The 14416-nt window shown below is 40.8% G+C and overlaps 1 protein-coding gene across 1 annotated transcript in view; it reads right to left on the minus strand.

Moving 5' to 3' along the window:
• Nucleotides 1-14416, minus strand: part of LOC120714136 (matrix metalloproteinase-17-like) — a 105423-nt gene that overhangs the window by 3809 nt on the left and 87198 nt on the right. Inside the window, exons 5-9 of the mRNA XM_040000196.1 lie at nt 14223-14399; nt 13590-13692; nt 12326-12408; nt 10452-10604; nt 10044-10301 (exon numbers count right to left, since the gene is read on the minus strand). Coding sequence (XP_039856130.1) covers nt 10044-10301; nt 10452-10604; nt 12326-12408; nt 13590-13692; nt 14223-14399 — 774 coding nt within the window. The remainder of the gene's footprint in view (nt 1-10043; nt 10302-10451; nt 10605-12325; nt 12409-13589; nt 13693-14222; nt 14400-14416) is intronic.

Below are 14416 nucleotides of genomic sequence, written 5' to 3' on the forward strand. Positions count from 1 at the left end.
GTTGCTTGGGAGCATAAAATCTGAATCTACTGAGATAGACAAGCGTATAACTGATGTGGCTCCTCGTTTGCTGCTTTTGTCCCCTTCAGCATTGTTCACATCAAGTCTTTTCTCTTTTCTTCTTAGCTCTTAAAAGTGAATTCTTCCATGGCTTGTGTCTCTCCTCAACTCTATTCTCACTGCTGCTCACCATGAGTTATCTTCCCATCTTCTTCGTTTCTCTCTCCTTGCGTCTCTCTTTATCCTATTGGAAACAGCCTAAAGGCAGATAAAAAGCTTTGATGTAGCTTAAGTTTCAATGCCCAAAGGTGTATATAGAGTATACGTGACTGTCTGTGTTCTTGTTTATATAAATGCACACATTCCTATGTGCCCTAACATGAAGCTTTGATTTGCTGGGGCCTTACCTTTTGTGTGATTTGCCTATTTCTATGCACAGCACAGAGCTTGGTGTAGGACCTCTGAAGCTGGTAACAACTCAGATGCAACACAGACCTCTAAACACCTGACAGGGAAAAGAGCTTCCACACATTCAGCTGGGAGTTGCTGCAGGGGAAATCAGTAATGTTGTTCACTCCTGCTGAGAGTGGCCTGAAAAACACAACCAAGTACCTCTGGCTAATTAGCTGTTTTTGTGCCAGTTTTAACTACAACAAGTGCTTAATCAAAGCCTAATATGGACAGCCAAATGGATGACACATTCTTCAGGGGGCTTTGCTTCACAAAGGCTTCCAAAACAATGCAACTAAAAGTAAACATTTTTTTTCTCTACCAGAAAACATTACCGGTACTGTTTGCTTTTGACCTTTAATAACCATTTAGGAACTTCAAGCAACCTTTTTCCTGCATCTGAGGATCATCTGTAGCTCTGAAGCTTTTGCCTAGTCAAAGCAAATGTCAGGACCTTGTTAATATAATACTTTGGTGGTGTGATTCTGGAGAACTTTACCTAAAATATTATCTCTATGATCATGCATAGCTCTTTTAAGGTCCCAGCACAGCATTTTAGGTTAAGGTGTGGACTTTGGGCCATTGCAACACCTTGATTCTTTTCTTTACAGCTAAACTTGTTGTCGATTTGCTAATGTGCTTGGGCTCTTTGTCCTGCTGCTGGTGTTAGATGTTTGTGCTCTGACGCTCTGTTTTGATTTTGGCCAAATGTGGTTCTTATGACCAAACATAAAAGAAACAAAGCAACCCTTCCAAACAAATCATGCTTCAGTCTTTTTCAAATTTTACTATCATGAACTTTAACATTTAACACGATTTGTGAGACCTGTAGAGGCTGAGATGTAGCTCTTGGATTTTTTCTGCAGTTTCTGACCTCGGAGTGAGTTTCCCGGGCATTTACTCCTGGGAATATTGGAAACTGTCTTGAATATATTCCACTTCTGAATAACGGACTTCAAGCTGTTTGGAAATGGCCCTATAACCATTTGCAGATTGATGAGTAATAACAGTGTCTTCTCTGAGATCATTACTGATGTCTTTCCTCCTTGGCATTGTGTTAACGGCTGAATGCTCCAGACCAGCAAACTGCTAAAATGTCGGCTTTAATTGAGGTGCTCACACTCGCCGATGATCAATTAATCAAGTGCATCTGATTAGCAGCACCTGGCAGCTACTTACCCTTTTAATCCTATGGCAGTAGTAAGGGTGTACCTAGTGCCTGTAGACTTACATAGCATAGACTTTGTTTCAGGTTATTATTATTTTTCCATTTAATTATCAAAGCATGGATGTGGTGTCAAAATTGGCTTATTGTTAATTGTCCAACTGACAGCTGCTTTTCTGATTTCATAGTCTTTTACTCATTAAGTCTAATATTATTGTCCACGCATGCTGTTCTGTGATTAAATTCTATCATAAAACGCTTTCTAATTGTGAAAGAAATTTTAAGAGTGGCAGACAAAAACTTTACAGTTTCAATGTGAAATCAAAAACTGCTACTTTTAGAATAAATTTGTCACACTATTCAGTCTACTAGTTAATTTATTCTGTGCATACTACAAACCCCAAAGCCAAAGAAAAGCGTGCATTTCTTTATACATACCCAACACTAAGCACCAGATTTTTGAAAATGAATTCTCTATTTATTAAGATTTTTTTTGTCAGTACAAACTAATAATGCCTCATCACAATGGGTAATGCCGCGCTAATGCCAACCATAATTCTGCTGGAAGAGCAGTGAGCTCGCACAAGCTTATATTTTCACGTGTGTGGTTCTTAAAGAAGGTACTCAACATTTTTACGGGAAGTAAAAGACCAGAATGTTTTACAGGCACAGATGCACACAGTCCATAAACATTACTGACATGGCACATTCAGGCGTGACATGCTCCAGAAATGATCACATTATCCCACCTCCTCACGTAAAGCTCGCCACTTTCAGAGAAACCAAGAGGAGTGTGGGCTCGGGAGGGACACACACACACACACACACACACACACACACACACACACACACACACACACACACACACTATGTATTTGAGCTGTTTTATTTGGTTTAGCAGCCGTTCATTTAAATTTCTGTGTGTAAATATTAGATCAGGCTTTCTGCAATGATTTAAAATTTATAACGACCAAAAAATGACAACGCTAAAAAGGCGCTCGACAGCTATCCTTGCACACAGAGGGCATTAAAAATGAATATCTTAAATGCAAAGTAATCAAACGTTTTTCTTTTTATAAATGAGAGCAGAGACTCTCCTTTATTTTGATGATGGTACTGACATTTCAGGAATACTCTGTGACTGATTCTTGTACCAGATTAACCAGCTTCTGGTTAAAACTCAAACAAAGGCAGGCAACGCACGTGTCACAAAAACATCTGACACCTGATATTTATGTCTCTTTGTGTAATACACAGCGTTGTATGAAACACGTATTTCTCATAGTGTCTAGCAAATCCCAATAGTCGCTGAAGCTTGCACTTCTCTGCAAAAACAAGCACTTCTGACTTGGTTAAACATTAAGTGGAATGATGCTTTTTGGTAATATGCTGAGCTATGTCTGGGAAAAGGTCATTGGTAACTGTTGATGACTATTTCAAATAGCTGTCAAGTGACTCTGAAGGGTTAGTGGCTAACCATATGTCATAAACACTGGGAGCTAATTTGGGGCGGTTAGCAGAAAACAATACCTCTGTTGTCTATCCAGCATGGAAATAGAAAATGTCACAGACCATAATCGCATTTTGGAACTGGACTAATTATCTACAAACAGAAGGCAGTGCCCGTGCTGCTGCAATGAAACATTTGTCATGCTCAACAACTCGGTGACAACTGTTGAGCACTTACACTCTCAAAAGATTGGAGTACTGGCTGTGGCCAATGAGAAAGCCAGTAAGTAAAAAAGAAGTGCAGGCTGCTGTCTATGTGAGGACGGCACGCACACTCAGAACAGTGCTTAAGTGGTCACTCTCCTACAAACTCTTATGCTACATTCACACTAGTGAAAATAATAGCTGGAGACCAGGGTGTGACCAAAATCCCTGCGACTGTGTGCAATGACCTTGCAGTCTCGTCCCTTAAAAGACAAGGACCAGGTGTATGACCACTCAGACTCAGCTGCTGTCCTTCAAGCGACTTCGAGTGATGATATGACAATAAACTGTGTCCCTTAAACAGTCCGCAACGACCTTCCAATCTGTCCACATTCATAAATTAGATGGAAATAATTTACAAACATTCACTAATTGAGAGTTAGTGCAGTCAGTCTGAGTCAGACCACCATTGTTTGGGGACAGGCTGCCTCTCACCTGTGTGACCTGTGTGAGCTGGTCACTCATGGGTTGAAGGTTTTCCACTCAAACTCAAACATTTTTTGAATATTGTTGCCAAATGTGAAAAAAATTTCAGTGCCATCGCTGGGCAACATTTCCAACTTACAAGCAGGTTGTCATCTTGTTTTCACACTAGTGTGACTGAGCTATTAAAGGTGTAACATGAAGGTCACGTTCATTGACGTGTGTGGTCAAGAAACTCACAGGTGGTGTGTTCCCATCACAAGATGAACAGTAGTTAAGAGTATTTTATCGACTGTGAGTATGTGCATTCTGGCAAAATGATAAATCACACGAATTTACCAAATGCTAAAACTGCAATAATAAATTCCTATCATAAAGAAAATAATATAAATCTGAAAGAATTAATATCACAGATGTAAATAAGGGAAAGAAACTGAGCACTCTGTTTAAGTGATGAGTGGTTATTTATGATTCTTAAATGCCAAAGATGGCTGTTGCATGACACATAGTCATCTTCTAAATTACAGCTGAACTGGGAAACATAATCCAGCCAATCGTGTTGCTAATCACACACAAGTGTGGAATAAATCACTGCTGCGAAAATAGCAAAAAAAACAAAGCATCCTCTAGGATTTTTTTTCCACCAGCATATGTTACAATCCAAAGTTCACTAAGCTAATTTTGTCTGTATGCAGTGACACAGCTAACAGATTTTACACAATTGCTTCTTAATTAAGACTTAAATAAAATCTGTAGGCATACACGAGATAAGTAAAATAAATTAAGGTGTTCAAATCTAAACGTGCCGTAAAAAATGCAGGATGTTACTAGTCTGAGGAGATCAGTAGAGTGCCTATTTACATGATTCCCTTAGTGCACTTCTGTGTTTATGCTGTGTATACTGGTGTTTGCGTGTGAGACAGAAAGAAACCATGTTTCAGTGATAAGAGGGCTTACCAGGGCGGCCGATGGCTGTAGAATAATAACTGATGTTGAACCGAGAGCTGATGCAATGAGGGCAGTCTGTGAAATGCATGGCTGCCCAAATGAGGTAAAATCAACAGTGCTTCCCTTGCCTTCTTTCACACTCTACCTCCTTTCAAGTATTTTAAAGAAGACGAACAGAGTGACTGCTCCAAAGATAAACTCTACTTTCATCTTGGAGCAGCAGCAGCCAGAGCGGCATCAGAACACGGATCTGCAGAAGAGGATCGACAGCATGATGGTGATTTTGCTGCGGCTAATGCAGCACGAACATTCTCAGCTGGAGCTTCTTGATTAAACCGGAGATCCTGTCATCCCTTCTTAGCCTTTTTTCAGATGGTTTGTTCCCAGTGTATCTGACCATGTCCACCGAGCTCACAGTGGCAGCACTGATTACTTGAATCTTGTGGATTCATAACAGCCAACACAACTCTACGCTGTGTTTGCAGTGTAAAGGTCAAGGCTGTTTTCGGCAAGCCAGGATGCCTGCCTCGCGAGCCGTTTCTGGTAGCCTGGTTCAGTGTCTGTAATCTAAAAAGTTTGTTGTCTGGAAACTTCAGCAAGTAACATCCAAAAGGTCCCTAGGCAAGGTAAATATATGGGTTTACATTACATTTACCATAACCCCAGCTCACCTTTTATGGGGCTCTGGCTCCTTGTTGTGGTGTATCTGTAAGTCACATTTTCGTGTACAGTTTGTATGTGAATGTGAGATTTTGTGTAGATGAATGTGCGTGTCTGTTTACTTTAATCATTAAAAACAAAAGTCTGAACGTGTGAGCATGGATTTATTTTTTGAAGGGCTGATCTGCTTTATATAACATATCACTGTATGTATTTCTCCAAATCTCCCAAACTCCACGACTCCAGAACGATGCACAGAATAATGCAAATGTTCCCTGAGTTTCAGAGCCCCTCTGGAGCCTCTAAAGGCTCTTTAAGCCTCTCTTTTAAAAAACATCTGAAAAGTATTCACAGCACTTCACTTGTTCCACATTTTTTCATGTTAAAGTAAAATGGATTTAATTTGTTTTTTCAGCTCAAAATTCTGCACACAATACTCCATAGTGACAAAGTGAAAAAATGTTTGCTTGATATGTTAATAATAAAACTAAAAACCAAAGATTTAAAATAGAAAACAAAATGTATAGACAGGTGTGTGCATTTCCAAATCTTCAGTCAAGTTGTCGAAACATCTGATCAGCAGAAACAAGGATGCACCTGAACTCAACTTTAAGTGTCATGGCAAAGAAATCGGTTAATACTTATATATATATTTTTTATTTTTAATAAATGTGCATGAATCTGAATTTTATTAGACCTTATTAGATTAAAGATAACTGAATTCATGTTTTTATACTTAGCAAACTGGACTTCTCTGAAAACTCTAATTAATTTAATTTATATGGCACCAAATTACAATAACAGTCACCTCAAGGTGCCACAATAAAAATGACCTACAATAAGAGGGGTAATCTGATTGTTGAGGAAACACAATCAGATTACATTAACAAGCAAGCTCTTGGCGACAGTGGGAAGGAAAAACTCCCTTTTAACAGGAAGAAACTTCAGGCTGAAGGCGGGGCGTCCATCTGCAGCGATGACTGGGGGATTTTCTATTCGAGAATACAAGTCATTAACTGTAATTTGACATCTTAATATAAAAAAGTTCGATGTTGCGTTTTATATATTTTAACTCAAAAGTACAGTTTTTAAATTTAATGTTGCTGAAACAAAAGTAATTAAAAAAATAAATATATCTCAGGGCTCTCAAAATTTCAAAATCCCTGGTAGCCCTTCGGGCAGGGACTCTTCAGTTTTTGCTAGCCCAAAATAAATCTAAGTAGCCCGAATAAAAAAGAGAGCAATTTTTTGACTGATGTTTTGTTTCCTTTACAATATTATACATTAAAGTATAATATTGTAAAGGAAACAAAACATTAATCAAAAAATTGTTGAAAAACAAATTACAACATTGTATAAAAATTACAATCATCAACTCAAATACTTGGTTCTAATTGGACAGAAATTTCTATGAACTTGTAAGAACTGTGTAGGACATGAATCAGTCTGTGCCAGATCCTGAATTTGAAATTTCCACTGAAGTCACGGGTAAGAGACAAGTGGAACCAAGATCTAGGCCATTTGCTTTTTGAAGTTTGCAAAGACTGTTAAATTTTGCCAGTGGTAGTTCATTCTTTGCAACATAGTACGCTGTTCTAAACAGATTTTTCAGGTTTATTTTTAGTATATTATTTGCAATTGGTGTTTGTTCTGGGAAAGATATTGCAGACTGAGCAATAATGCATTTCTTGCATTTCTCATGGGTTCTAATGGGGCCTTTCTTCAAATGACTGGTCCCAGTAACAAAGGCGCTTGTCGACTCAGAAATCGAGAGAAAACCAACAACACACCCAGCAGAACATTATGTTATTAACACGGGTGCACATAAGTGGTCCGCATGTGCGCATTCGCTGTCAAAATATAAGACGCGCACCAGATAAAAAGTTGCAACGCGCGTTTGCGTCCATATAAAAAGCACTGTTTTTGTCCACTAGAGTGGGATTTTCACGGCACATTCCGCACCACATCTCTGTGCGTTCATCATTTGTTTGAAGCCAGCTCACCTCCTGCAACCACTCTTCCGAGAATACGTGCTTCTTTTGTGGTTCGGACTCCTTCTGACAATTGTTTGGAGGTAGAGGAACACCAAAGTAATTGCTTAAAGGAGCTTCTTCGACATCTTTAAGAGTTCTAAACAAATGTCTGTCCTCCTCCAGAAAATCTTATGTATGCAAACACGTTTTTTTTGTTTTTTTTTTGACAGCGAATGCGCACCTGCGGACCACTTATGTGCAGCCCCGGTTATATAGCTCGTCATATTGCAGCCACAGAAATTCTTTTGTCCATGAAACCATAAAGCTGCACTTTCTTTTTGCCTTATAGTCTGATTTGTCATAACTTTTCCATTTTGTGGTTGCCATAGTGACGGGTGACGCCCTCTCGCTACGATGGTGTGTCCTTCCGGGGTCAGAGGGCACCCTGTGTGCTGTTGTTGTTGTTGCTGTGCGGTTGCCGCGCTGAGCAGTTAGCTAGCGGCAGTGTTCTTCTGCAGATGTCAATAAACGGCTGTGCTCCCTGGCTAGCTCACGGGAAGCGAGACCAAACGATACCTCCGTCTCCTCCTTGTCTGAGCTCGCCACATTGGTGTCAGAAGTGGGATGATGGTGGCACCCCATGTTCTGACCCGAGTGACTTTTCCTCCGCCGGTTGTGACCGGCCGGTGCGCCAAAAGAAGGCACCTGGACATTTGCAGGACTTTGTGTGGGGTAATGGGGTCGTTGGGGACGACTGACCCCTTAGGTGGGGGCTATGTAGCGGGTCAGGGCTGTTTGGGTTTCTGTTTGTACTGTTATGTTTTGTTTATGTTGCCATAGTGACGGGTGACGCCCTCTCGCTGCGACGGTGTGTCCTTCCGGGGTCAGAGGGCGCCCTGTGTGTTGTTGTTGTTGCTGTGCGGTTGCCGCGCTGAGCAGTTAGCTAGCGGCAGTGTTCTTCTGCAGATGTCAATAAACGGCTGTGCTCCCTGGCTAGCTCATGGGAAGCAAGACCAAATGACACCTCCGTCTCCTCCTTGTCTGAGCTCGCCACATTGGTGTCAGAAGTGGGATGATGGTGGCACCCCATGTTCTGACCCGAGTGACTTTTCCCCCGCCGGTCGTGACCGGCCGGTGCGCCAAAAGAAGGCAGCTGGACATTTGCAGGACTTTGTGTGGGGTAATGGGGTCGTCGGGGACGACTGACCCCTTAGGTGGGGGCTATGTAGCGGGTCAGGGCTGTTTGGGTTTCTATTTGTACAGTTATGTTTTGTTTATGTTGCCATAGTGACGGGTGACGCCCTCTCGCTGCGACGGTGTGTCCTTCCGGGGTCAGAGGGCGCCCTGTGTGTTGTTGTTGTTGTTGCTGTGCGGTTGCCGCGCTGAGCAGTTAGCTAGCGGCAGTGTTCTTCTGCAGATGTCAATAAACGGCTGTGCTCCCTGGCTAGCTCACGGGAAGGAAGACCAAACGACACCTCCGTCTCCTCCTTGTCTGAGCTCGCCACAATATTAAACATATCAGGTCCCCATAAGGAGAATCATGTGCTAACGGCTGTCTAAATGACTCGGGTAAAGTTTGTAGCATGCATGCTTGTTGTTTTTGTCTGCTTCCACTTGTCTTTGCAGTAGGATGATGTCTGCGTAAATGTGCAGTCATATTCGTTGTGTTCCCACTAGTGCTGTCAGCGTTAATCTCGTTGAAATGACGTTAACGCCACAACACGGCAAATCTCCGTTAACGAGCTACCCCTGATTGCCCCGTGCGTGGGGCTAGACGGCTAACACGTTAACGAGCTAACTGCGCTAACACACTAGTTCCCACCCATGTAATTGAGCATTGTGTGGCACATCCAACATACTGTTTTACTTTAGTCCATGACGCGCTTACCTTCAGGGTCATACGTCACATGAAAACCAAAATAATTCCAAACGCCAGATCTGAATGAGGGTGGGGGAGGTTCAATTTGCCATGTTGCAAGGAGAGCTTAACTTCTGTCTCGCTAGCTTGCCCTGCGCTCTTCCTTCTGACAATGCTGTCTGTGTTAAACGCTTAGTGGATCTGCGCTCGACAGTGCAGCTTAGGCGGAGTAGTCGAACGCAGATTCACTGAGCGCTCAACACAGACAGCATCGTCAGAAGGAAAGTTGATAAAATAAATTACAAATTTTGTATTGTTCGATACATATGCGTACCGAACCGAAAGCACTGTATTGAACGGTTCAATATCGATACGAGTATCGTTGCACCCCTAATATGTATATATTTTGCTGTGTCATTCAAATCAAATCAAAATCAAATCACTTTTATTGTCACATCACATGTGCAGGTACATTGGTACAGCACATGTGAGTGAAATTCTTGTGTGCGAGCTTCACAAGCAACAGAGTTGTGCAAAATACAATAATGTAAACAAGCAAAATACAAGAATGGCTACATCTGAAACTAATAAATATATGTACAATATATAATAGTATATGCATTTCTGGATGTGTATACTAAATATTTTTCTACGTGTGTTTGTGTGTGTGTGTGTGTGTACACATATTTTACAAATTAAATAGAGTAAACAAATAAATAAAATATATAAAATATACAGAGTTGATATTCAGTGATTTGTTTTATTGAAGTACTGATTATACAGGCAGCAAGCCAACTTCTGTCAATTTGATGAAAAGTCATACAAATAAACATTGGTTTTTATGGCTACTCACCATCAGACCACCTCATGGCATCATCCAGGTGTGGAGGCAGCCCCTTCCATAGTGAGCTGTCTTTAGGGTAGCCCAGGTCCATACGTCGCAAGTGGTCATCGTAGCGCCAGTAGCGGTTGTCCTTAAAAAAGTAGGTTTTGTCGTTGTGCAGCCAAACAAAGACGGCGTCCACTCCTTCCAGTGGCAAGCCAAAGTCACTGATTGGACGAGGGTAACCCTCTTCTACATTATTGTCTTTAAAAACCCAGTATTTTAAACCTGAGTGATGAACACAGAGGTTAAAATCAAACCTTTTATATGATAGGATGTATCCACACAATTACAAACTAAACTAAATGAAACAAACAAGCAAGAAAACAACTTGTGAACACACAGACTGAGTAATCGAATAAAGTTACATATATTTACCTTTGAAAAACACGATTTTGTGGTCCCCTGGTCTCTCGTACACAGCATCCACACTGTCCAGATTAGGAGGAAGGCCCCTCCAGAAACGATGAATCTGAGCAGGACGGAGAGATACTAGGTGCTTCTCTCGAGTTAGCCGCCAAAAATACTTCCCTATGATGGACAGAAATAGCAAGTAAAGATCAATAAGAACTTCTTAACAATACTCTGCAGGATTTATTTAGAAGGAAAGCCACAGAGTGTGCTGTATCTTCAGTAGTCACATCACAAAAGCTAGCTACTCCTTCAATTTGGCTAATTAACAAACTCAGCGCTTTTTACCTTCTGTTGATTCTTCTGGAACTACTTTGATAAACTAGTTAGCAGCACAGGAAATTGAAAAATTTGGCTTGAGTTTAGGAGGAAAACAATTTATTATCCAGTTGAGCGTAGCTAAAAAACATCATGTATGCTTATGAAAAATGAAAGAGAAAACAAAAATCAAAAATGCTGCTCCACTGATTTTTCAATATACCATACAGACTGGGTAATGCCCCAGAAACATCACTTTTCATGCTTAGCAGATTCAGTTCATCAACCAGTTTGGGCTTCATTTTCTTTGGACTGGAGAATTTGTGATAGTGTGTAAGCCTTTTATTCAACCTCATAGAAACACACATGACTTGGCTTCCTGTTGATTGCTGGTGCCCCCGCTCGGCCCCACGCCCAGCCTCACTAACTTCACCATATGTTCTTAACTCATGTTTTTCGCCACATGTTCAATGTTGCACATTGAACTGCAACAACAATCAAAACCCAGTTCATCCAGGAAAACACTTTTTCTCCATATCTGACGGTGGACAATAAAGTACACTCTCCCCTTAGAAGAATGGCGAGGCATCCTTTGATCTTTAAGTGGAATCGCCGGTGGACCATTCACTAGCGGTTCAATTTAGATTCATGGAGTTCAGTTAATGGCTTCAGACACTCAGGCAATGGCAGGGGAATTACTGTAAGAAAATGCAAGTGAGCGAGCGGATCAGTTTGAGACTCTAAGAAAGGACTCTCCAATCAAGATGTGCGGCTACAAAACTACAAACAGACACAGTTTGATCTTGAAGAGACACCAAAGTGAACCCAAAGAGCCCTAAAATGACAGACCTACAAAATACTCTCAGAGAGAAAAATAAAGATGACAAAGAAACACAAAACAACCGCAAAGAAATGTAAAATAAATCCAGCAACAAAGCGACTCCTCGACTGTTGGAGTGCTCAAAATGAGAGCTTTGGGGCTTCAGACTTGCCTTCATCTAGTAGGCCATTTGTCATATACCATTTCCTTTGTTTATTTTTTATTTAATTTGTTTGGTCAGTATGCAAATATGCATTTCTTATGCAGAGGACTCAGTTAACTTGCAGAAGACTTCTGCACAAGACCCTCACAAATGCAAACATAATGTCTTCTCGCAACTTCAACTTGATCTGAAAATATCTTCAAGGTTTTTGCTATGTACGAATTCTAAGAGGAAACCAGCAACAGCCCTTTGGGTACTGTTACAAACCAAGGAAAACTAAGAAAAGAGCATGTTTTAAAAGCTGCTCTGTGTCCATCTTTGATAAGCGTAACTTCAGATCTCCATATTTGGCCATTTTTAAGAATAATAACAAATTAGTTTTACTGTATTAAATTATTTAACCATTTGATGGGCTGGGAAGGTTGTATCCTGTATCTCATCCAATTCCAGCAGCAGTAGTATTAATAGTGATAATAAGCAATCATAATTACACACACACACACACACACACACACACACACACACACACACACACACACACACACACACACACACGCGCAAACACACACACTCTGACTTTCTCCTTTCAGATTTGAATACCTTTGAAAAAGAAGGCCTCCCCTCGTATTTGGGCCACGGCATCAAAGTGACTGGTGCATCTGTCTGGAGCATCCCGTGCCAGTCTGAGTGAAAAAATAAGAAGCAGAAAAAAGAAATGAAGACAAAAGATGGAAAAGGTTGTAGTATTTTCAAAAAGCAAAGAAGTTACTACAATTACAATCATATTCTCTACTATGCTGCATACCCACTAGACATAAAACATAAAGGAACCCAAAACGATCCAACCGAGTTGCAGCTGTTTGCATATAGAAAAATGTCACGATCGTACTCATCTAATGAGAGATGTTCTGAATGTGTGCACAAATGTGCATGTTATGTGCTTTAATTAAATGGGCTAAATATGAGGTGAAATGCTGTCACACTGAAACGGTGCGGTCTTTCAGAACATTTATCCCACAAGCTAATAAGTGATTTAAAGCACTGACGTGGTCAGCCTGCCAATTATCAAGGCAATAGCACTACAGACCTGCCACTGTGAGTGGGAGGGCGAGAGCTCTCCTGTTATCAACAAAGATCTCTATTCAGAGCTCTTTTAATGAAACTCTGCTGCCTAGTGGTCAGCATTTGTGACCCTTGGCAAGCATGATATAGCTTTTACACGCATCATGATAACATGGAGTGGGTGAAAAGTGAGTGATGAGGACAGTGGAAGGCCAATACTACTGATGGAAAATGGGCTTCTATTCTGCCTTGGTTTTAAAATGCTTTTAAATTGTGTGTATGCATGGAGGTCAGGAAGCAGCGGGTATATAGCATGAAATGTAAAATTTAGCTAAAAGGGCTAACAATTAAAACATTTATTCTTTATTATGGACTATAGCATTAGTTTAAATGGTTAAATAATGTGCAATTTATTATGCAATAAGAATAATATGCAATATAATGACCACATCTGGAACATGATATGTTGTGCTGTTGAAAGCACTAAATTGGCAGGGCTGTAAGAAACAGCTTTTGGAGGTAGCAAGCGGCTGTTTTTACTTAGTTTTGCTTTTCTGGGTGAATCTATTGGGGACGTTTATTACACTTTCCACTCCAACATCTTTAGTGCAGTGAAAAGAAAGACCCAAGGGGGCTTGTAAAAGGAATAAACCACAATTTTGTGTTTGTGTGTGTGTTTGAGAAGGCCAGAAAAACAGAAAGAGAGAAGATGAAAGGTTGAAGTGTATCATTTATGTGTTAGGCTACCAGAATCATTAAATTATTTGCACTGTGCTGAAAGTACACCAGGTGTCCTACTTACAGGAGTGTGGATCTGTTTTCGGGGAGGTCCAGTAGAACAGGAGGTTCAGCTGTCTGGGAGGGGTTTCCTGGTCGATTTGTATGGGAAACTGAGTCTCTGACACCTGAGAGGGATACATGTGATTTCATTTGAAGAGGAAAAACAAAACGTGGCAAAACATTACATTGTTTTATTCCTTCATGTAGGAAAAAAAAAGATTACTTATATTGTCACATAAAAATCATCAATTTCCAGAAAGAATTGAACATTTTGCACATTTTTAAAAATTGCTTGCTCAGTTGTTCATCTTTTGTACGTGTTTCTTTTATTACAACCAAATATAGCAGTCTTGTCTTCGTGTCTGTCTATCTTTAATTTAGTTCAATTCATTCTCCTCCATTCTGTCCCGTCCTTTAACATTCTTTCCTGCACTTCATTCTCAGCTCATGATCATTAGTCTCCCCTCAGCTCACTGATACTCTGTATATCAGGGAATGGTGTGATAAGGTCATATGCCATAAAGAGGTCCAATTAACTCCAGCCACGTTTTCATTAATCAATAACAGTACTCTACACAACTTGTCAATCCCTTTCTGTTTCAGTCACACGCACACACACACACACCGATATGCAGAGGGAATGGAAACCTCATACCGTAGAGCTGCCAGACTCTGACTTTGTCTTCATAGGGTAGATCATATTTCAGCGGGTCTCCCACGGGACCCTGGTAGTATGGTCTCATGATAGACTCTATGGCTGATGTGTGCACCAGGCCGATGGCATGACCGAACTCATGGACTGCGACTGCAAACAGATCCATCCCATGAGATTCTAAGGCAGACACAGAA

This window comes from Simochromis diagramma, unplaced genomic scaffold, assembly GCF_900408965.1.
Source record: "Simochromis diagramma unplaced genomic scaffold, fSimDia1.1 OVJJ01000596.1, whole genome shotgun sequence".
NCBI lineage: Eukaryota > Metazoa > Chordata > Actinopteri > Cichliformes > Cichlidae > Simochromis > Simochromis diagramma.